The 25,211-nt window shown below is 39.3% G+C and overlaps 1 protein-coding gene across 1 annotated transcript; it reads left to right on the forward strand.

Moving 5' to 3' along the window:
• The first annotated feature begins 473 nt into the window (after window positions 1-473).
• On the forward strand, window positions 474-1,782 carry Prps1l1 (phosphoribosyl pyrophosphate synthetase 1 like 1). The gene has a single exon (XM_021179273.3). The coding sequence runs from the start codon at window positions 602-604 to the stop codon at window positions 1,556-1,558; it is 957 nt and encodes a 318-aa protein (XP_021034932.1). The 5' UTR covers window positions 474-601; the 3' UTR covers window positions 1,559-1,782.
• The last annotated feature ends 23,429 nt before the right edge of the window (window positions 1,783-25,211 follow it).

Below are 25,211 nucleotides of genomic sequence, written 5' to 3' on the forward strand. Positions count from 1 at the left end.
CTGTTGCTCCTGTAGGGTTGCAGACCCCTTCAGCTCCTTGGGTACTTTCTCTAGCTCCTTCACTGGGGGCCCTGTGTTCCATCCAATAGATGACTGTGAGCATCCACTTCTGTTGTTTAGAACCCTGTTTTGTTTTTCCATATATTCAAATTTTAAACTTCCAAAAAGTTCATACTGATTAGTCATACCTTTAATTCCAGCACTTGAGAGGAATTAAAGGATGCAAGGCCAGACTAATCATGGAACGAACTCTAGGAAAGCCAGGGCTACACAGGGAAACCCTATCTGGGAAAAAAAGACAACAAGAAAAACTAATAACAATAACAATAAGAAAGTCCCATAGACTATAAAGTCTTCTTAATTTGAAAAGTGTGTAGTAGATGCCAGTCAAGTTTTGTTTGTTTGTTTTGTTCTGTTTTGGTTTTGCCCCCCCCCTCCCCTTTTTTTTTCCAAAAGGCTTGAGGTCAGATCAGCACAACCGTTAGGGGAAGGGACAGTAACGGCTTTGTAACCACCCGCTGTGCAATGCCCGGAAACTGTTAGTCTGTGGTCCAATTTCCCTTCCAAGACGGAAGTTTTGAGTCTAGGATCTCGGGCCAAGATGCCAAACATCAAACTCTTCAGCGGCAGCTCCCACCAGGACTTATCCCAGAAGATTACTGAGCGCCTGGGCCTCGAGCTCAGCAAGGTGGTCACTAAGAAGTTCAGCAACCAGGAGACCTGCGTGGAAATTGGTGAGAGTGTGCGTGGAGAAGATGTCTACATCGTTCAGAGCGGTTGTGGTGAGATCAACGACAGTCTAATGGAACTTTTGATCATGATCAATGCCTGCAAGATCGCTTCAGCCAGCCGGGTGACAGCAGTCATCCCATGCTTCCCTTATGCACGGCAGGATAAAAAGGATAAGAGCCGGGCTCCCATCTCTGCGAAGCTCGTAGCAAATATGCTGTCTATAGCAGGTGCAGATCACATTATCACCATGGACCTACATGCTTCTCAGATCCAGGGGTTTTTTGACATCCCGGTAGACAATTTGTATGCAGAGCCAGCTGTGCTGAAGTGGATAAAGGAGAATATTTCTGACTGGAGAAACTGCACGATTGTCTCTCCTGATGCTGGTGGAGCCAAGAGGGTCACTTCCATCGCGGACCATTTGAATGTGGATTTTGCCTTGATTCACAAAGAACGGAAGAAAGCCAATGAAGTGGACCGCATGGTGCTTGTGGGTGATGTGAAGGATCGGGTGGCTATTCTTGTAGATGACATGGCTGATACTTGTGGTACAATCTGTTACGCAGCGGACAAACTTCTCTCAGAGGGAGCTACCAGAGTTTATGCCATCTTGACTCATGGCATCTTTTCTGGCCCAGCTATTGCTCGCATCAATGGCGCGTGCTTTGAAGCAGTAGTAGTCACTAACACCATACCTCAAGAAGACAAGATGAAACAGTGTAGCAAAATCCAGGTGATTGACATCTCAATGATTCTTGCGGAAGCCATCCGGAGAACCCATAACGGAGAATCTGTTTCCTACCTGTTCAGTCACGTTCCCTTGTAATGCAATGACATAAAGTTTAAATGCAGGAAGATAAAATAAAAATAAACCTTGTTCATTTCTTTGCTTCTGTATATGGTGAAATGTTCTGACAGAGACCCATTTGGGTCCACCGTGGCCTCAGTAGATAGGGGATTGTGGGTTTCCTCACATAGTCATTTCATTCTGGCTTCTTTGATTTTGTGAGCTTTGAAGTTTCACAAAGCCCCATTGCCACAGGGTTTCTGCTCTTGCGATATATTTCGTCAAGCTACCAAAGGACAAGTCAGCTACAAAGCCACTTGATCTAACACACACACACAATCACATGGTTCAAGTTCACCAGAGTCCATGGTAAACTTCAACAGGCACCCTGGGCTTTCTTAACCATCTTCCTGTATTCTAAATTCACTGGAAGGCAATGGCAGCTTCCAGTTTAAGCCACCATTGAGTTCAACGAGTCTGCACAGCAAAGTATAGCTAGTGTTCTTTGAGAAAGAAGACCATGACTATCTCTATTTGAGGACTCATCTTAGAACCTTAATCCTACATCCTTCTTTCACTTTAGCTCTCTCAGGCATCCTCTTCCTGGGAAAATATGCAATTGTGTTCAACTGTTCAATAAATCATAGTCTTGTCAAAAGCAATGTCTCTTGCACCTATCAATGATGCATGATCTGTAATATACGTTTGTTTTGCTGTAGCTGCCTACTCGCATCACGGTAGATTCTAGGTGGTGATGCAGAGCCTTCTGGCTAGTTTCAACATTTGTGTCTCATCTTCCTTCACTGTAGTAGATTGGCCTTCCCAAAGACCTTAGCTTGTATTTTGAGATTATGCTCTCATTTCTGTCTATGTGTGTTGAAGTGTGTGGTTACAAAGACTGTGTGAAGGTTCTCATCTCCAGGAAAATAGAAAAAAGCCCCAAGAATTTCTAAAGGATAAAACAAAACCAAGGCAGATATAAAGAAGCAATATTCAATGTGTTATCTGACTTCTCATTTGAATTACTGGGTAATAAATGGGATGGAATACTGTCTTTGTATTTCTAAAGTAATATTTTAAGCCTTAATATTTGTGTTCAAATTTAAAGGCAGTATTAAGGCACTTATAAATTTTTAGTATTAAAAGATTAAGAAAATTTACCATTATAGCTCCTTTCAAAAATATTGTTTTGAGTTTACTAAAAGCTTACAATTTAGGAAGTCAACGCAGGAGAACTGAAAGTTCAGGGTTGTCTTATTCTACATGGTGAATTTCAGGCCAGAGAGCCTAAGTAATACCCTAAGTAAGTAATACCCTATCAAAACATACATACATACATACATACATACATACATACATATTACATATATTCATAGCCCAAAGCAATAAAACTTATCACTAGTAATAAGCCCCCTTTCAAACTTACAAAACCTTTGCTAAGGAAGACAGAAAATGCCTAAATTGGGTGTACCAGAAACCTGAATAGGAAGAATAAAATTGCATTCTGACAGCGTCTTCAAATTATCTAGTTAGCACAAACCCAATTAAAATCCTTATAGGAATTTTTTCATAAAGCAGACTTGACAGGCTTTTCTCAAAATTCATCTGGAAAAAGGTGAGCAAAATTTATCAAGACCCTTTTGAGGCTGTATTTTGTTACAGTATAATAAATCAAAGCCGTAAGAAGTAGAATGAGGAATATACACACAGTGCTGCAGGGGCGCAACTCTCCAAGCACATCCGCACATGCTCACAGGAATCCCAGACACATGCCCCATTTAAAGGATCAGCTGGTCTTGTTGGGGGAAGGAGGCACATAACTGTATTAAGTTTGTGGAATAATCATTACCACGAGCCCCTGTGGGGATGCTTTCCTCATCTCCCTGCCTTGGCATTCACTCCTACAGACTACTCACATTCTCCAAAGTGGAGAATGAGTGTCTTGCCATATTTTCTAGTTGACTTTTTGCATTCATTCATCTATCCAGAGCATAGCTATGCGTACGGTGTCTTCATGTTGTATCAATAGCTTTGGAATGCTCTACTCTTTCTGCATTTCTGAAAAAAATATGTAAATTCCTTGATTGTGCATATGTATATATGTAATATATACTACAATGTAACTTTAAGACTTTAACACTCATTTTAACATAATTTCCTTATTTTAATGAAGTGTGTCAGTTTCATACAACCAATTATTTGAGACAAATTTCCTCTAGAATACAAAGTAACTCCAGACCAATGTTCTTCTGGTCTCTGTGAGCACCTAGCACACAGTAGGCAAAAGGACATAAAAAAGAAAGCTGCTATATTGCTTTGAAGTGTGTGTGTGTACGTGTGTGTGTATTTGTGATATGAATGCATGAGTGTACATATGTGTGAGTGTATATGTGGTATTGTGAAAGTACATGAGTGTGCACATATGAGTACATGCGTTGATGATGGATGTGTATGTGTTTGAGTGTAAGTGGGTATATATGTGTTTAAGAGCACGTGTGGATATGTATGTCATCATAAGTAGATTACTAGCAAACTATAAATAGTAAATGGATTCCTGGTGAGGCCTCAAAACAAAATGGGCAATAGATTATTGTAAACTAGAAGAATGTCTATGCTTGTTACAAAGTGGCAGAAAACAGTTAAATTATGTTCTACTTTGAACAGAAAACACAATCTGTAAGTGGTGAACTTGGACATCTTTTGGCTTAAGAGATGTTCCAAATGAAGTTTTGATCCTCATCCCTACTTACAATAGAACAAGTGAAAACGTATGGAAGGGACAACCCAGCAAACAGAGCCAGGAGCCAGGACCCAATCACTCTGCAGGTTCACAACCTAGCTAGATTTGCAAAAATGAAAAAATGAAAAAAAAACCTCATATTGGTAAAGCATGCTCTGGATCAAAGCCTCAGGGTATGCCTGGATTGCTGTTTGCAAAATCAATTAGGTATGTGATTCATGAATACAAGCAGCCATCTCAAAAGAGGCAGGAACCGACAGAGAAAAGACAATAGAACATTAAATTCTTAGCTCCTATGTTTCTGCTGATGTTTTTAAGTCGATAGAAAATTACCTAATGGAGGATAAATCTAACAGTAATTTCTTAGATCAAAATCTAATGGTTTTTTTTTTATGTATTCAAAAAAGCAATGGGTCACTCTTGTAGGTTGTTTTTTGTTTGCTTGCTTGTTTTATCCATTTCCAGTAGGTGACTGATGCACTAGAAACTGTAACTTTTGAGGGGAACTGAGCTGCAATGGGCAAAGAAAATTGCCCTGGACAGCATCTACAGCTGGAAACCAACAGCATCTTGGGTAGACTGTCTTTTGAGAGATCAGACTAAACAATATACATTTCTCATTCACAATAAAGATGCGTAATCCCTAATGCGGGAAGGAGTGTTTACAGGAACCCAGTATGAGTATAAATGTCTAAGCGCACCTGACGTATCTCTTATCAGATGACATGATTAATGGTGTTTTCTTCAGAGTGGCTGCAGTTAGGGTTTGTTAACATGCTTCCCAAGTCCTAATGCTGTTTCAGAGATGCAGTCAGGTGATTGTACTCGGAGGCATCCTGCAAGAATTAGAAAAGATAAGGCTGTGATTGAATAGCTTTAAATAATACATTTCACCCAGAGTGGTTGTTATGCAACTAGTGACTTGGTCGGTGGTTTTTGTGCTTATCATCCTGTTTTCTTCTTTTCTAGGAAATCCATTAATTATTAAGCCTGATTCAATTGTACACACTAGGAATACCTGGGATAACTCATCATTTCATGCAAAAGAAAGAGACCTCTCTTTTGCAACATTAGTCTCTGGTTTGGAAATAAGCAATGAATAGAATCTGTTTTATAGACAGAAATTACACATTTCCTCCTTCTTGTTTACTAGTTGGCTGTTCTATTGATCAGCCCTACTTCTTACAGAAAGGTTAAGGAAACAGGTTCTGAGCACTTGGGAAATAGCATTAGCTGTAGAAGGAGAGCAGCTGTAAAGACTTTGAGGTAGGGACATACATAGTGATGTCATCAGCTTTTCATTGCTGCGACAAAACACCTGAGGCAACTTAGAGGAGGAAAGGTTCAGATGTGTTCATGTGGTTCACCAATGCTTTCACGTACGGTTCTTTAGATCCTGTGTTTCTGGACCTCAGCAAAGTAGGACATGACAAGAATCAAAAAAAAGCACCAAAGAAAGAGAGAGAAGAGAAAGAGAGAGCAAGAGAGTGGAACAGTAAGAGACAGCATTATTGAAGCCTACCCCCCAGCATAGCTGTAGCCATTTTGTTCCATGCCTGCCAGCTATTTCATATTGTTGATGTAATATGCCTGCCAGTCATTGACACAGAAAAATAACTTGACTCAAAGCAGGTGCAAGGTGACTACATCCCCTGTTATGTTCTGTATGTTCTGAGGTTTGTTAATCTTAACTCTACAAAGCTTTACATAGGACCCATCAAGTTAAAGGTCAATGTGAACTATCATGTCTAAAATGGCTTGAGTCAGAGCTGAGCCTTGGACAGTACTTCCTGCACCTGTGTATGAGCTCATTGTGGGTTCTGTGTTTTTTTCATTTATAAACCGGCCCTGAGAAATGTTTGTTATTGTAGTTCAGATAATTCTGAGCTATGCCTCTGATCCAATCAGTATCAGGGTGTGTATTCAATAAAGCATCCTTGTCTGGCTGAGATTGGTGTTCGTGTGGTTTGTGGAATGACTCCAACAAGCATGAGAGATGCAGAGAGGTGTGTGTGGAGGGGAACAGAAACAAGATCACAAGACCTACCTTTTAAGGCCATATCCCCAAAGACTTAGCTCCTCCAACCAGATCACACTTTCTAAAAGTCCATTCAGCTATTAATTCATCAAGGAGTCCAATCCACTGTTAAATTTAGAACCTATGATCCAATCAGCTCTCAAAAAGGAGTTTTGGGGCCATTTTTTTCATCCAAATTGTATACACACTCACACACACACACACACACTCACACTAACAAGAAGAAAACTGGGTAAAGTAAAGCAAAAAAGAATAGTAGAATAAAATTAAGTCAGAAAAAGAAGCAATAATGTAAGGCAGACAAAACTGCAATGTGTTCAGTTTCTCTGATTATTGATCACCATGAATATACAAATACATATACATACATACACACACACACACATACACACAAATATACATACACACACACACACATATGTCTACAAATAGCCATCATTATTAAGAAGATTGTATCCTAGGTATTACAGACTAGAAAGTTCATGCTTGTCCTTCGTGGAAGTTTTCTGAAGAACTCAGACAAGCCAGAACTTGGTAACTGTGAAATACTGGCCACTTCCGTCCACCACCTGAACCTCTAACAACAAGGCGTGGTCAGCAATATTTTTCAACAACTACCCTCAAGAATTCTTATGATTCACCAAACTTATATGAGCCTCAGCTCCAAAAGTGAGATTGATAGAGAAAAATGTGAGTGCAGAGATAGCAAAAAGCCCCACAACATGCTCATGATTATGGGATTCTAATTTGCTAAAGCTTGAGGTGTCCCTGGCCAGTACAATGCATAAGCGGCCTCTCCCTCCCCGTGACCACAGCCTTCATCTCCAATGAGCCCCAAGCCTCTTTCTTGCTAACTGTAGACTTAACCTCAGATCGCTTCTCCATCCCAGGGTCCCAGGATCCACTGCTCACGTATAAGACTGATCAGAGGAGATGACACTTAAGTGCCATCCCTCTTGCAAGGCTATCCCTAGACAATGGGGTCTTTTTCTGCAATTGTTAGTTGGGTAATATTGCATTATTATTACTTAGAAAAATGTGTTTATGTGTGGGGCTAATCTATAGGATCAAATTTTATTTTATTTATTCTGTATATTTTGATTATATAGCAGAACTGTAGTTTCTACAAAAAAAAAAATATCACTTTGTACCTAAAATTTTTTTTACACAGATGCAATTCCAAAGAGTCAAGTAAAACCAAAATAAAATGGCCTTTGAAAAATCAAATAGACTTTAATTTTGTTGTGGGGCTTTTGGGTATAGTGGGCTGTATGTAGACATGTACAGTTCATAAACTGTCTACCCAGTAGGATAGTTGCAGCTTCTTCTGTTTATCTCCTGTGCTCTGTGAGTCACTGACCCTGACTGTCATCTAGCTGTTAGTCACTGGCTAGTGTTGCACCCTCTGACCTCACAGCTGCCTCAAACTCTGTTAATTATACTAAACTGTCTTTGTTCTCACATTTACCTAACAGCTTGTGGCTTTGCCCTGGTAGAGAGTTAACTCTCCCTCAGACACCAATACACAGTCGCAATCTTTCTTAATTACATTATACTTAGCTTCATGTCTTTGCGGTGTGGTCTGAGGTGGCTTCATGAAACAGGTGGACGATATCTTTACTTAATCTGCTATAATTAGAATATTATATTTTAATCTGAAGAGATTGGAAAGATGGCTCATTTGCTGCTCTTTCAGAGGAACCAGGTTTAGTTCCTCAAACCTATACCAAGTGACTTACAACTACCTGTGACTATAGTTCCAGGGCATCTGTTGACCTCTTCTGGTCTCTAGAAGCACCTGAATGCATGTGGTATGTACAAAATAAAATAAACAAAGGAATATTTTTAAAAAAGAGAGAGAGACACTAGAAAGATGGCTTAGTTGTTTAAAGCAGTGACTGCTTTTAAAGAGGACCCATGTTTGAGTCCCCAAACTCACATGGAGGCTCACAACAGTTCCAAGGGATCCAAATCCATTTTCTGGCCTCTGTTGGTACTGCATGCATGTGGACTATAGATACACCTGCAGATAAAGTGAAAATATTCATTCATATAAACTATCCCTCTTCTTACCTGTCTAGCTTTGCTATGCCATACCCAGTTACAAAGCTTCGTATTCGTCTTCCCCAGAACTTTAGACTCTACCTCGATTCTCACTGCAATGTGTGCTCAATATGCCCTTTTCACAAAGGGTGCATTTCCCTAAGTAGCTACAGAGAGCTGGCTCTTGCACCTATATTCATCTTGATAACTAAGTGTATTCCTAACTGATTAATATGTTTTTGAACCTCTGATTTTTGTGTCCATAATTAAGACAAAATATTCCATATTATTTGTTTAAGTAAAGCTTTCTTCTCACTCTGAAGTTTAAAACTTCACTTTGTTTTTTCATTAGTGTATATAAACTGTGCAAAGGCTGAGATTTCACTAAGACGTCCCCATACCCACTTAGAAGATACTTCGGTTATAGCCATCCCCCAGGTATCATTCTAATCCCCTCTGTCCCTTTCCCCTTCCACATACACAATATTCATTTTAACTTCAGGTCATTTCCCCTTAAATTCCATATAAGAAAAACACTAATATTAGTCTTTCTGAGTCTACTATAGTTGCTAACATACTGATATCCAGTTCTGACTAGTTTTCTGCAAATGATGTAATTATTTTCTTTATGGATACATAGAACTTCCATTGTGTGTATATATCACAACTGTGCTTGTCTATCATGTTATTGAACACTGAGATTGATTGCCTGACATGATTACTGGCAGTGTGGCCATGTGCAGTATGTCAGGGTATCTATATAGTACCTGGTTTTGATTCTTCTGAACACACACCCAGAAATAATGTAGCCAAAATACAGAGCATTTTTATCTTAAGAATACAATATGGGTTTATTTAGTAAATAATATCAACATTATATAGAAGAGCTTCAACTGCTGTGGTACATGATTTATATATGAAATAAACTCTAGATCTTTTTTCCTTTCCCTTACATGTAACATAGGTCTCTCGGTTAACAAATTTATTTTGATGAACTTCTCCCTCTTGTTTATTTAGTAACAGAATTTGGAAAACACAGCATGAATTTTTTTATTACGTATTTTCCTCAATTACATTTCCAATGCTATCCCAAAAGTCCCCCATACCCTCCCCCCCCACTTCCCTACCCACCCATTCCCATTTTTTTTTGGCCCTGGCGTTCCCCTCTACTGGAGCATATAAAGTTTGCAAATCCAATGGGCCTCTCTTTCCAGTGATGGCCGACTAGGCCATCTTTTGATACATATGCAGCTAGAGTCAAGAGCTCCGGGGTACTGGTTAATTCAGAATGTTGTTGCACCTATAGGGTTGCAGATCCCTTTAGTTCCTTGGGTACTTTCTCTAGCTCCTCCATTGGGAGCCCTGTGATCCATCCAATAGCTGACTGTGAGCATCCACTTCTGTGTTTGCTAGGCCCCGGCATAGTCTCACAAGAGACAGCTATATCTGGGACCTTTCAGCAAAATCTTGCTAGTGTATGCAATGGTGTCAGCGTTTGGAAGCTGATTATGGGGTGGATCCCTGGAAATGGCAGTCTCTAGATGGTCCATTCTTTCGTCACAGCTCCAAACTTTGTCTCTGTAACTCCTTCCATGGTTAAGGAATACTCGACATTTATATTTATCTACAGTTAAATAGTTAATAAGTGTTAAAACAAGTAAAATCCTAGATTAATCTTTTTATGTGTATATGGATGTATTAGAAAAGCATTAGAAAAAGCATTAGACTCACAAACCTTTCAAGAGAGCCCTCAATATCATTAGTACAATATATGAATTTATGTGGCAAAAGTTTAGAAAGTAACTGAAATTAATACTTTGTGTGTGTGTATGCGTGCATGTGTGTGCACACATGTGCATGTGTGTGCAAATATACATCCATGAACTAAATAAAGGATATCCTGAAACAGAGTTGCTAATCCTTCAGTAGAGTATTGACTATGGCTTCTGTTTAATCCTCAGCTGATGAAGAAATACCAACCTGCATCAACTACACTTCCAATAAGGTGGGAATGGTGAGCCAGCCTAAGAAAAGAACAAAAACAGTTTATGCCCTGCAAAGTCTCAAATATATCACATAATCATCTATCTAAGTGGGTACATAAGAATCCCATCCTGAAACTTGACAATTATTCAAAGTGTACTGAAACTGAATGTTAGTTCTCTGTGTGCTCTATTCCAAATTCAAGCACACCTCCAAGAGTAAAAACCATGTGTCAGGAAGTTAAACTATCAGAGAAAGCTAAATAGTAAACTGATGATCCCTATTCCTGCAGTCTGCTCGTTCCCCCTCTTCGCTGTGTGTATGTGTGTGTGTGTGTATGCACTTGTGCACGTGTGTGCAAATATGCACCAAAGGATAGTTTCAGGTGTTATTATTCCTCATGTATTTTTACCTTTTTTTAGAGACAAGTTCTCTCACTGCTCTGTAGCTTCTAACCACTCGTCTCCGCCCAAACCAGCACTAGGCTAACAGGTGTGCATTGCTATGCCCAACTTTTCTTCCCCCGCCCCCACCCCATGGGTTCTGTGATCAAATTCAGTTTCTCATGTCAAAAGGCAAGCATTTAGCCATTTGGTTGCCTTCTCAGCTCCCTAGCTCCTAGTTTGTGTCGCCCACTTCTTCAGTGACACTCTCATATGAATCTGCTATCTTCTCAGCCAATCCCAACAAGTTTGAGCCTGCAGTCTTACATGAGCTTAGAGGTAATTACAAAACACCACAGCTATCCACAGTATCTGATTTTCTGCTCCCTTCCTTGCAACAATATGGCTCAACCTAAAGTCAGCTCTACAGACCAAGCTTCTGGTTTCTGGGCACCCCTTAGCACTCTGACATACCCCTTCATTAGCCACGAGTCCAGGTTTTTCCTCTGATTCTGTTCTTTTCTATATTATTTCATCAGAACTCCCAGGCTCATCCTTTCTTCCCTTATACCCCAACCTCCACCACAGTGAGCATCTCTCTACCAGTCTTTGCTTTGGCCTGCTTCCTGATGAATTCCCAGGTATTTTCTAACAAAGCTCACCTATTACCTTAAAACCATCATCCACCTCCACCCCCCACCCCCATTTAGTAACTTTTATTCACCTGCTGTAATTGTCATCTCGGTGGCTGACTGCTGAATAAGCTCACCCTTTAGTTCTTTCTGAACTCTGACTACCTGGTTCAGCTTAGCTGTTCTGGTCCAAACTCCTCTCCAAGATAACTGGTTCAATCTGACTTCTCTCAGCTTCTCACTGAACTGCTCTGCTTGTCCTCAAACTAACTTTACCAATCTGTTCTAATATTCTGGCTCCTTCTTATTCTCTGGCTTCAATGGTCTCTGTTGGTCTGCCCTGAACAGCATGAATTCATGATCAAACTTGACTCCATTGCACTCCCTGTACTGACTCCCAACTGACTTAACTCTGAACTACACTGAACTGAATGATTTAAACTCAACTGACTGAGTCCATTGCCTGAGTCCAGCTGAACTGGCTCCTGCTCTCTTCCTGAACTGATCTCAACAGCCTCCCTTTCCTGTCTGTTCTTCTGAGAGGTGGGCAAATCCTATCTCTGAATCATTCTGCCAAATCTTTCTCTGATTCATCACTTTGTCTGCCCCTCAATTAGATATCACTTTCAAACATAGCTGCTTCCTTCTACAAACTAAAATTACCTAACATGAAAGTGTTTAGGACTAAAGGTGTGCACTAAGAGTGTGTCTGTATTCCTGCCAGTGCAACCATGTTACTGGATTAAAATTCCTCTACACCCCCACTCCTCGTGACATAATACTGACAAGATAAATCTTCAAATTGACACCCCTTTATCTATTTATTTTTAATTTTTGTTTTATATGCATGAGTGTATTTCTGTGCCACATGTACATGCCTAGTTCCTGGGGATGACAGAAGAGGTATCAGTTCTTTTGGAAATGGAGTTATAGACTGTATGAGCCTCTATGTGGGAGCTGGGCACTGAACCTCAGTCCTCTCCAAGAGCAACAAATATTTTTAAGCACTTAGGCAACTTTCTAGCCCCTCTAGGTCACCCTTTTAATAACATCTTTCTGATACTAGATTGTCCAAGGCGAGCTAAGTATCCATTATCTCAAATGTTTAATACTAGAAATATTTTTGGACTTTGGAAAGTATTTCTTTTCAGATTTTACAATGGTTTCATACACACATACACAGGGAGAAAGAGGTAGGGAAAGGGGATGGAACCCAGGTCTTAATATGAAATTAATGTATGTTTCATTTGGATTTTTGTTATGCAATACTTCCCCTAGGGACACTCAAGCAGTGTCTAGTTACTCTAAATAGGGAAACAGTAACAGACCAAAGTAACAATTTATTTCTTCCTTCCTTCCTTCCTTCCTTCCTTCCTTCCTTCCTTCCTTCATCCCTCCCTCCCTCCCTCTCTCTCTCTCTCTCTCTCTTTCTTTCTTTCTTTTCTTCCTTCCTTCCTTCCTCTCTCCCTCCCTCCCTCCCTTCCTCCCTCCCTTCCTTTCCTTTTCTCTCTCTCTCTCTCTCTCTCTCTCTTTCTCTCTCTCTTTCTTTCTTTCTTTCTTTCTTTCTTTCTTTCTTTCTTTCTTTCTTTTGTCCTTTCTTTCTTTTGTTCTTTCTTTCTTTCTTTTTCTTTTTATTTCTTTTTGGAGAGAGTGTCTCACTCTATAGCTTTGGCTATCCTGGAAGTCACTATGTAGACAAGGCTGGGCTAAAATTGACAGAGATCCTCCTGCCTCTGCCTCCCAAGTGCTGGGATTAAAGGCGTGTACTAGTACACTAAACTTAGACATTTATTACAAACATTAATGTCTATGGCATGTATTTCAAAAACAGGCAGTGGTGACAGAAAGAGAGAAAGAGCTAGGCAGAGGAGGGTACAGACTCTTTGCTATGAACTGAGAATTTGATATGGGAGTAACTATACAGCAGTTGTTTTTAGCATCGTATGGAATGCTGTGAATGTTTAATAGCCAGCTATCAAGAAACCAAAAGTCCTGATTTTAGCAATGCAGATTTCTATGGAGAAAATGCTCACACTGTCAAACAAGCTGCCAGTGTAAGTCTACTGGAAGAAACAAAGCATGACTAAAACAGGGAAAGCCTGTTCTAGCACAACTCCTATATACAGCCTCTGTATACAGTCCCCATATACAACTCCTATATATAACCCTCATATATAGGTCCCGTATACGGCACCATATATAGCCCATGTACAGCCCCTATATACATCCCCAATATACAGTCCCTATATACAGTCCTTATATGCATCCCCCATGTACATCCCCCATATACCACCCCTATATATAACTCTCATATACAGGTCCCATATATAGCACCTATATATAGTCCCTATATGCATCTCTCCTCTACAGCCCCATGTACAGTTCCATGTACAGCCTCCATATACAGCCCTAATAGACAGCCCAGTATACATGGCAATGACAGTCATATAGAGAACTGCCTGCAATTAACTTGCTGACTTGTAACTGCTTAGGTTATTCAGTTTTACTGCAGGTCTCTTCCTGAAAAGGGCTGAATTGCATTTATAAAAATAAGGCCAATGAAACAGTATTCCAGGAAGGCTGAGTCATGCTCCACAAACTGTCTCTAAAGCAACCAACCAGTGTTGCAGAATACACACAACATTTCCTGACCGTCTGTCCTGATGACGAAATAATCTCGGTTTTATAATTTATATTCATGCATGCAGAATTCCTATGCAGATTTCTAACATTTACTGAGATCTACTACTACTATTCAAGGCTTTTTAAAAAATAGTGGCTGGAGATGTTTCAGTGGTAAGAACCTGGGTCTGATCCCCAGCTCCCACACAAAAGCAGGGTGTATTGGCGGACACCTGTAACACCGGCGCTAGGGAGACAGGCAGGTGGATTCTACAGGGTTCCTGGACAGCAGGCCGAGCATAAATGTCAACCTTTGGTCTCCACATGTGTGTTTCTAGGCAAGTACATGCACACTCACCTACTCACACATGCCCAGAATGAAAACTATCATTTCATTTTATTTTATTTTAGAATAGTACCTTGGCCCTGTATTCAGTTGGACTTTTCTTTTAGTAGAGGAGAGGCCTTCAAAGTTTTTTTTCAAGAAACATTTTGATTTTTGAAATAACACTCATTTCCACATGACCAATAAAAAGAGAGAATGAGGAACTAGAGCTAGAAATTGGGCAGGAGGAAGCTGAGCTAAAGAAGAGAACCTGTGGAACGTGTAACTGGAGAGCTGAGAGTTTCAGGAAAGTTAAGGCTAGAAAACATTTAAAAAGTAGTCGGCTAAAAGGCACACAAAAAAGAGTGCAAACTGACCCAGCTAAAGGTGACAAGCCTAAATTGATATTAAAGCGGTCTGCCCATAATAATTTTGGACAACTTTGATTTATTTAAATGAATAAAAACAAAATGTTAATTTATGGACATAATTTGGTCTGCTAATTAGTCATGCAGCACAGTGTCGCCTTTCGACAGTTTATTTCCATCAGCAGAATTAATCACAGCAGAGCAGATGCTGAGGGGACAACCCAAGGTTAAAACGAATGATACAAAATAATGAACCGCAGCCCAGGATGATAACCTGGAGAAAGCCATGATTTATTGTTCTGCCAGAGTCCTCTGTGAATCGTGCAGCCACTTTAAGGGAGGCTGTCTCCATTTCGACCAGATATCTCTGATTATAGTGATCTTTTACTTTGCATTAATTTTATCTGCCTTTGAAGGTAATGTAACTGTGATAAGAGCCAATTAGTTTTGCACCATCGAGAAACACAATAGAAGAAAACAAAGATAAAATTAACTGTCTAAATGAGAGTACAAGGCAATCTCATCTTTGCGATTCTCTTGTAAGCCAGAGCCCCATACGTTCAGCATCATAAACTGAAGGACGAATGTAAGGATGTGTGAGCTGGTTCAGATCCATGTTGTAATGAACAGAGTTTTTCTAGAGTAACATTAGCCGGTAATTCAATGCTAACTTTCCACAGAACTTGAGAGCTCTATCTATGGCTTGCATTACCGACTGACACAGATGCCAGGTACCGGGTGGGGAACTAACTTGGTTCTTAAATGTTCAAATTTAGGAGTTGATTATGGGAGAAAATGAACAAGATGGTTGTCTGATGTCTTCTGCCATGGTCATCTCCCTAAGTGTTACTAAATGTGGCAAGCTTCCCGTGTTTTGCTGACTATAGTTTTGCCAAAGAGAAACTATTTGGTGAGATTAAACTTTCACAGGCACTTCCTGCTTGTTAGCTTTACCTCTGGTAAGACTTGGGCATAAATAGTGGACCAACTGTATAGTTATATCGCTTAAGGTTTCATTTTTCTATGAGACAACGGCATACCACAATAGCTGGTTTTCTTTTTCTACTAAAAAGGTAGGTAATTAGAATCTTAATAAAGGTTGTTTTTGAAGGTTGAAAACTGATTGTAGTGTTTGTTGGCTGTTTTTGGTTCATTTGTCTGGGCTTCTCTTTGTACTGTAAAAAAAAATGGCACCCCTCCCTCCAGAAGTAGAAAAGGAGGTTGGAGACTTGGCTCAGTTGTTGATCAAAGAATTTAAGCTTCAGCACCTAAATAAATAAATAAATAAATAAATAAATAAATATTGAATTTTAAATATTGACCATTTTGACTTCTTAAGAAATCTGAAAAGAAAAGCAAAATAAGAAAAGCCAAATGCTAAACTTGACTATATGTACAACATCTGATGAAGTCTCTGTAACCATAGCTTTAGTGGATGAAGAGAAATCAAACAGATGATTGCCATGGAGAGAGTAGAACAAACAAATGGTGTTAACTCATAGAAGAAGAAATAACGAGGCAAAATAAACTGAGTGGGGAAAGAATCAAACTTAAGTAACAGCAGTATGTTAAAACATACTATTCATTCTCACCAAGGCAGGAAAGAGAAATCAATATACAATGCTAGTTAAGAAGGGAAAAACAGATTCCTAAGAGCTTGTTTGGAAGTTCTATCAGTGGAATGTAGGTACTGATGCACCCTTGACCAAATAATGATCCTTTTCCACCAGAGGAGGTAGAAATAATTCTTCAACTAAATATGCAGTGAGGAAAGAAATGAGGGAGGAAGGGGACGTTGGTCTGTCTATCCAGCCAAACCACACCAACCGTGAAAATCACTGGTATGACAGATGTCAGAGCCAGATTGCCATCACATCTACGAAAACAGTCTCTTATTATTCTTGGCACAAGTATAAGCTATAGTTGTTTTTTAAGCAGGTTGGGAAATATTCTCATATCTTTACCCAGTCATTTTAGTACTTAGACTTTGTTCCTTGTAAGTCACCAAAGTTATGATAAGAAAACAAATCTTACTAAAAGAAAATTCTTTTTTAAAAGATTTACTTATTTTATGCTTATTAGTGCCCTATCTGCATGTATGCATGCATGCCAGAAGAGACCATCAGATCCCGTTATAGATAGTTGTGAGCCACTGTGTGGTTGCTGAGAATTGGACTCAGGACCTCTGGAAGAGGAGCAAGAGCTCTTAACAGCTGAGACATCTCTCCAGCCCTGAAAGGAAATTCTTGCTAATGTTGTTCATAATAGCGAAACTGAAACAACTGAAAATATGTCAAGATACATTAAATAAATTGTGTGTCTAGTCATTACCACTGTGCAATAGTTTATTATGGTTCCCAAATGTGTCATCTGAAGAAAAAAATTTCAAAACCCAAGATACATTTCATACCAGTTAAATCATAATGTGGGAGATTAACTACAGGCACTGTGATTTTTTTTAAGCTAGTTGGGTACAATGTGCAAAATCCTCTAGTGATTATTACATAAAAAAGGACATAGAAGAATATTTATGATTGTGGATGGATGACCACAATATAATGCTTTATTTAATCATGGATGATTTTGGTTTGGTTTGGTTTTTGTTGTTTGCAACAGATTCTCAAGCTATAACCCACAGTTGCCTCAAAATCATGATAATCCTCCTTGTCAGCTGAGATTGCAGACATACCCAGTCATCATGCCCAGCTATGTCATGTTCTATAAAGAACAAAATGACTCTAAATAAAAGACAGTATTAGTAAGGACACAGCAACACACTACAAAAAATCGTGTCCTTATTGAAATTCTTACTAAAGAGACAATCTGAAGCCTTTAGTGACAGCCTCATCTTCACCCAGTACCCACACAAGTGTCCCCAGACACAACAATATATAAGTAAATATCCAAAAAAACAATAAAAATTAAAATAATAGAGTTTAATACTCATCACATACGCCAATATAATCAGATTAATGTTTAATTGCTAAATACTCAGCATACCAATGATACCCCACACAAACCTCAGTATCTTTGAGAGGCACCATAGGGAAATACCAATACTGAGTTTTCAGAAAATCAATTTTGAAATTTTTTTTTCAAAAATTAGTTTTCCTCCTAAAAACCAATGCACCTATGAATGTGTTTGCCTGTGTCCTGATGACATGTGAACTTTCCTGTTCTTCGCCTTTGCCTAAAGCCTTTGTCCATTTTACCAAACAGAAGCCACAGCTCTTACCACTCAGCTCTCTTAGGTCTCCACTCCTCAGGCTGGATGCTAGCCAACAGGAATTCAAATTTCTGGTGTCTGTGAAACCTCTTTTAGGCAAAACACTATTGGTTGGTTGGTTGGTTGGTTGGTTGGCTGGTTGGTTGGTTGGTTGGTTGGTTGGTTGGTTGGTTGGCTGGTCGGTTGGCTGGTTGCTTTGTTAATTAAGAAAATGGCTTCCAGGAAATATGAGGTACTCAAAAAGAATCGATCTATACCTCTTTTGCATATCTCAAGTTTGAGTAGAAAGGACAATGTTAGAGGTAAGTTAGTGGGCTGTTAATATTTTTTTAACACAAGAAAAATATGTTCACTAAAAATTGCTAAAATTATGACTGATAACATAGGTTTGCAGTTTTCATTGAGGAGGAGTGCACTGGTAACAAAATTTCACCGTTGATGGTTAGTAGAACTTGTTAACAGAAGCAGAAGATTTTTGGAAAAACATGACCAACTATTTCAAATGCTTGTAATGCTAAATTCCCTAAGCTATATTTAAAAGCACTGTTAACAGTTTTAATTTAAAATGTTAATATTTTAATACTATGGAAATGACATGCTTTGTAACTATGAAACTAATAATAAAAAATTTAAATGTCGACTTAAAATTAGTAATGGGTATATAAATTTTTCAAAACATTTTTAGGGAGTAATAAACAAAAATGAAGATGCATATAATGAAACAATCTCTACTTGGGTGTTGAGCATTCTCAGTATGAATGCTTGTTGGAAGCACAGAAAACATGAAAGATATACTGCTTACTAAATAAGTTACAGTATGATGCATCACAGTTTAAAATCTAGGCAAAAGGGATAAATTTCAATACATTAATATTGTTGTCATATCAATTATTTAAATGTACTAATGAGGCAATATTATAAACATCAAAGACTGAAACATTAATGAGATTATCTGTAGGTGGTACAATTATGAGTGATTTTTATTTTAGTTTATCCTTTTTCTTATTTGTATACCCAAAACATATTATTTATAGTCCATAATATATAAGATATAACTTTAAAAGTATTTTTTACCTAAGTATCAAAAACTTAGAAAAAAATTAGTGAAAATCCTGCAGAATCTAACTTTTGGTTATAATTCTGAAGGTTAAGCCATGACAAAAGCTACCATAAAATATTGCTTCTTGATCTTAAACTTTATCCAGAAATCCTCAGGACATTTATTTTTGAAGAAGGAGTGCAGAATCAGACCCCTAATAGCAACACTTCTACATTGACAGAAATATGCTGCATAAGTCTTAAAAGGGCCAATCAGCAGAAAAGATATTTTACACAGACATCTCCTGCATGGCCCTGAATTATAACTCACCTTTCCCAAAAATACATAGCAGCTAAAGAGTACAGAATGGGAGGCAGCTTCCATCCTACACTGAGCTTGAATTATTATTCTTCAAGGAGTTCTGAGGCTGTTCAGTGTGTATTAAATCTTGAACAAGTTTCAGATTTTGAGAACCAAACAGTAATTGGTTTGTAAAATCGGCTTAAGCATTTCCATCTGCACACATAAAATGTTGATTAATTTTCTTTCTAGCTATGTGGCGAGGCATAGTGATGCGTTTTGACATTGAGCTCTTAGCTGCAGAGATAGGACAGAAAGGCCATTATACTTTCTCTCTGTGGGAAGACATTGCTTGGTAATAATATACTACACAAAAATAGTGCCAGGTGATACTTGGCTAGCAGTCAAATGGACTTCTGCTTTGTCTATAATTGCAATTTTCAAAGGACTCTGTTTTCTAAACACTTAACTAAATATTCTGCTTAGTCAAGTCCATCTTCCATAGTTTGAAAACATCCTGGCCAGAGGATTCTGATCAACTTTTGAGACTGCGCTTCTCACTTCTCTTCCTGTTACCCCAGCTCACTACTTCCCCCTATCATTTGGAGGAGGGGAAGTGAGGGATGTAAATAAACCATTACAATAAGCAAAAAGAGATTGTTCACTAATGTGGTTGGGGGTTAAATTAGCTTGAAATTCAAATGCCAAGTGACATATAAGGCAGAGCTGACCATCCGGTCTTGAATTAATACTTACTATAAAGAGCAAATTCTTGTGCACCATGGCTTTTATCTGAATGCAGAGGAAATACACTACTTGAGTTACATTTCATGTAGACACTATGTTATTTCCCTGCAAGAGGGAATTGTTTGAAATAGAAGCAGCTTAGAAAAATAGTAATGAAGACTCACGGGGCAGGCACTTTTAGATGCAATTCTTTGGAGAGGAGAAACCTGAACATACCACTAAAATAAATCCTATATACTTGGTCTACTTTTCCATTTAATATGTGATTTCTTTGCCTCAAATACAACAGAATGCTATCTATCAATGTATAGAATTCTTCATAAGAATAGACTTTTGTGCTAGATTTTGGGGTTCTATCCTTTGCAGTTGTACGCCAGAGTTGTTCGGAGAGGACCTACAGAATGCTTTCCTGCTTTCTCTACAGACTGACAATAACTGCAAGAATTTGTACTAGTACTCCTCCTGGTGGTGTGTCAGAATAATAAACTAGAACATCCCAGCGCTAATACTAATGCCAACCAGGTGTGTGGCATCTGGTGAGTTACTTAATCTCAATGGCAGTATCCATGCCATGTTGTTGTGCAGAATAAGTGAGGAGACACAGGAAATAGTTGACTGATAGCTCTAAAACATAGTAGTCCCCCAAGAAGTGCCCACATATGTAATTCTGTTCCAGCTTTGTTGTAGTTTGGATGAAAGTGGTCATGTAGGCTCATAGGAACTGGCATTATGGGAAGGTGTGGCCTTGTTGGAGGTGTGTCACTGGGTGAGGGCTTTGAGGTCTTAGATGCTCAAGCGAGGATCAAGTGGTGGCGTTTCTTCCTGCTGCCTGCCAATCCATATGTAGAACTCTCAGGTTCCTCTCCAGCACCATGTCTGTCTGGACACTACCGTGTTTCCCACCATGATGGTGATGGGCTTAACCTTTGAAACTGTGAGCCAGCTCTAATTAAATGGTTTTCTTTCTTAGAGTTGCCTTGGTCATGTCCTGACTGTTCACGACAGTAAAACCCTAACTAAGACAGAAGTTGGTTCCAGGACTTGGGTATTGCTGTGATAGGCCTGACTGTGCTTTGGGTTGCAGGGATATGGACTTTTTGGATTTTGGATTAGAAAAGCAGTTGAATACTTTAAGTTATGCTTAGTGGTCTAAACTAATAAGATCATGGAAGACAGTGGTACGGGGGTGATTTGAACTGTAGGTGCCTGGCTCAAGATGTTTCAGAGGAGAATAATATTAATATGTGGTCTAGAAATCTTTCTAGTGATATTTTGGTTAAGAATATGGCTGCTTTTTGCCCTTGTCCAAAAAAAAAAAAAAAAATCAGCTTAAGGCTAAATTGAAGAGTCTGAGATTAATGATATAGGCAGAAAAAAATTCAAAGTAGCCTAGAATCAACTGTCAGGTGGTTATTAATATTTACTCTTATGAAGATCTACAATGAAAATGAGCAAGCTGAACAAGGAAGTATACAAAATGGACAGTTCACGGAGAAAAAAAAGGAATGCCAGGAAGTGGAATGGAGCTAAATCCTGTGTTCAAGGGGATTGAAAAAAATAGTTATAAACCTGATGTTAAATGAAATAAAGGAAATGGTGACAGTGGGGCAAGACTCCACCCAATTAAGCTTCCAACTTGTGAAGAGGATTTAAAGAAAATCTTAGGGTCAGATATAGTGGTGCTTGACTTTAATCCTAGTACTCTCCAGGCAGAGGCAGGCAGGTCTCTGAGTTTGAGGCCAACCTGGTCTACAGTTTGAGTTTCAGGATAGTAAACTTTAGGCAGTGAAGGAAACCATCAAAACCAGAAAGCCAGTGGCTTTTAGTTGAATGAGGGGGTCATGTTTCTGCCCCAGCAAGCAACAGAACTTGGCAGCTTCAGTCACGTGATTCTGGCTTTAGAGTCAAGAATAGAAGAGAGCAGTTATGGAATCTCCCTCCATGACTAAGGAAAGCCACTGAGGGCAGGCATGTGTCAGGGGGTGTCCCTGCATGGAGGTCTCAAAAGGCCATTGTATGAGGCAGTGAAGGTGAAGACTGGGTTGCCTTGGAGACCCCAAAATTTTGGAGATGCCAAGAAAAGCTGCTAAAAAGGATTGAAACCAGCCCAAGAGAAAGAAGTGGGTTGCAGTCAACAAAGCTGAAAGGAGTTGGAAATCTGAATAGCCCTTTGACAGGGAGATGCCGTGTTTGGAGTTTGCCCAGCAGGTTTTCAGTCTTGCTTTGATCCAGTATTTCCTCACTATGCTCGCTTTTGGAAAGGGAATGTATAGCCTGAGCCACTGTGTGTTGGAAGTATGTGATCTGCTTTTTTACATTTTGACTTTATAGGGGGTTACAGTTCAGAGATTGCATGAGACTCAGAAGAAACTTTGAACTTTTAAACACTGTTGAGACTGTGATAGACTATGAGGAGTTTTGAAGTCAAACTAAATGCATTTTGCACTATGATAAAGACATAAGCACACGGGTGAGAGGAGTGGAGTATGGTAGAGTGAAAATGGTTCTATAGGCTCATAGGAACTGACAGACACTATTGGAAGGCATGGTCTTGTTGGAGTGGGTGTGGCTTTGTTGGAGAAAGTATGTCACTTAGGGTAGGCTTTGAGGTATCAGATGTTCAAACCAGGCTCAGTGTGGCAATATCTCTTACTTCTGCCTACCAGTCTGGATGTAGAACTCTCAGATCCTTCTCCAACACTATGTCTACCTTCATGCTGCCATGTTTCCCACCATATCAATAATGGACGAAACCTCTGAAACTATAACCCAGCCCCAATTAAATGTTTTCCTTTATAAGAATTGCCTTGATCATGGTGTCTCTTCGCAGCAACAAAATCCTCAGACAACCTCCTATTGGTTAAAAGTTGTTGAAGATTTGCCATTGTAGGAGAATCTCTATACTGCTAATAGTACAATTTTACTACATACATGAAAACAATATTTTGATGATCAAAATCCACAGGTTTGGTTCATCTTTGTGACTGTCCTTTTTTCATTCTGACAGGATATACTGACCAAAAGCAGCACAATGGAGGTAAAGGCTTATTTGACTTACAGTTCCAGTTTCTGCTGTATCATAAGGGAGTCAAGGCAGGAACAAAAGCAGCTAGTCACACCACATCCACAATGAGGAGAAGAGAGACTTAAATGCATCTATGCTGCCTGCTTACTTACTTGTTGTTGTTGTTTTCTCAGCTAGATTTCTTCATTGGTATGGTTCAAGGCCAAGCCCATGAGGGACAGCTCTTGTTCATCCTGTGTCTTCCTACCTCAATTACACTGAAGACAATTCCCCACAGGCTAACCTGATCTAGATAATCCCCCATTTAAGACTCCCTTCTCAGGTGATTCTAGGTTATGGCAACTTGACCTTAAAAACTAACAAGCACAGTAATCAAATCCCTGGCCCCCATGGCTGTAGGAGCCTGGGACAGCTGCTTGCTCTCCAAGGTCAAGAAGAACAGGACAGGAGGTGGGGCAGGGTCCAAACCTTGGGTGCCAGTCTCCTCCAGAGACATAGTTCCTCCACCAAGAACTCCTCCTCCCAAAGGTTTCACAGCTTCCCAAAACAACATGGCCACCTGGGTACTAAGTGTTGAAACACGTGAGTTAAAGATTGGACAGTTTACTCCAAACCATTCTGAATTCCATACCATAGTTGATCTAATCATGGTGAATATACTTACCTTGTTGGTTCATCTCTTTAAACACATACTTAATAATTTGATAATGTAAAATCTATTTACTTTAAAATTGTTTAGTTGCTGATGATTTTTAGGTAGTACAATGTTGTCATATCAAATAAAATTGCAAGCCCTCAAAGAACTTAAAGGTATTAAACAAATATGGTTTGCTTTGACTAAAAGTCTTAAAGTAAATGGTGAGAAAGAAATCTCTGTCATGGATAGATTTGCTTTCAGAGAAGATCAAATTAATGAAGGCTTACCGCCAGGGAAAATTTATTAACAAAATCCTCCTGCACATGCAGGATTAAACACAAAGCAATTAATGAAAATTGAGTATCATTCATTCATGAGTGAAGAAAGTATGATCTAATCACTTGAATGTTGTTATGACCTTCATTTCCCCAGGCAATGACAACTTAGGAAGCTACCAAGCATAAGCAATTATTATATTAGTGGTTGGGTTAACTCCCATCCTGATTTTTTCCTGGGATTCAGGGTCTCTTTTTCTGCTGGAACTATTGTAAAAATCCATAGATGCAGTAATTTTCCTATGCAGTGTTAGTTTAGAAATTTCCATGTACATATCAGAAGGTCAAATAAATATTAAAAAGAACTATTGGCTTTCTTTATCATCTCCTATCTATGAAGAATTCGTAATAACAGCACACCTTCATTGAATAAAGCAAAGACTCCGGAAACAGAAGGGAGATTTACAAGCTCTTTTCCTGTTGGAAAGGTTCTAGCCCAGCTCCCCTCTAACTGCTACCCCAAGTAGATAAAATCTCAATGTAGTAAAATCTCTATTTATGCAGTTCAGCATCACCATGGAAACCTCTCCCCCTCAGTGACATAATGAGATGGTAATGAAAACAGCTGCCACATAATGAACCTAGGCACAAACAGAGGCCGAGTTACTCATGCCAAAAAGTGAATGGCAGGAGGGTCAAATAGATGGGGGGCGGCCATGATCAGAGAGTAACAAGAAAGCCCATCAGTGGGTGTTAAGGAAAGGGGCGGGCAGAACTGCCTGAAATTGTAATACTGAAACTCTCAAGAGTTTTATTATTGCAAATTTTGATACTGGATCTGTGACATTCCCATGTAGAGACGATAGGATGTAGAACCAGAGATTTTATTATCTGAGCTCAACCTAATATTTCGCGTGTCTAACACTTTATACTCGAAATGCGTGGCTTGACATCTTAGGATTGTTTATTCTGCTGGGTCTTAAGGAACATGTGTAAGATGAGAGCAGCGTTGGGTTGGGATGCCAGGAGGATAGTGCCGTTTTCAGAGAATGAGAGGAGATGATGCCTTCCTTCAAAGCACTCCCAAGTGGGTGGAAATTGCACCCTTCCTTTCAAGGATGATCTGAGTCCACTGACTGGAACTGGCTGATAGACTTGCATGCACTGAGCAAGAGAGACAATTAAAAACTGTCTTGCAGAGAAACCCACATTAAAAGACATGAATTCAGAAAGACTGGGCCAAGAGAAAGAAACAAGGCTTGGTTTGAGGGAATCTGAGAAATAACAAGGAAACTAGAATATGACAACA

This window comes from Mus caroli, unplaced genomic scaffold (assembly GCF_978045245.1).
Source record: "Mus caroli unplaced genomic scaffold, Mus_caroli_1 scaffold_14, whole genome shotgun sequence".
NCBI lineage: Eukaryota > Metazoa > Chordata > Mammalia > Rodentia > Muridae > Mus > Mus caroli.

What these genes read in the sequence shown, in the direction of transcription:
- Prps1l1 (XM_021179273.3), top strand. Translation starts at nt 602, where the DNA reads ATGCCAAACATCAAACTCTTCAGCGGCAGCTCCCACCAGGACTTATCC.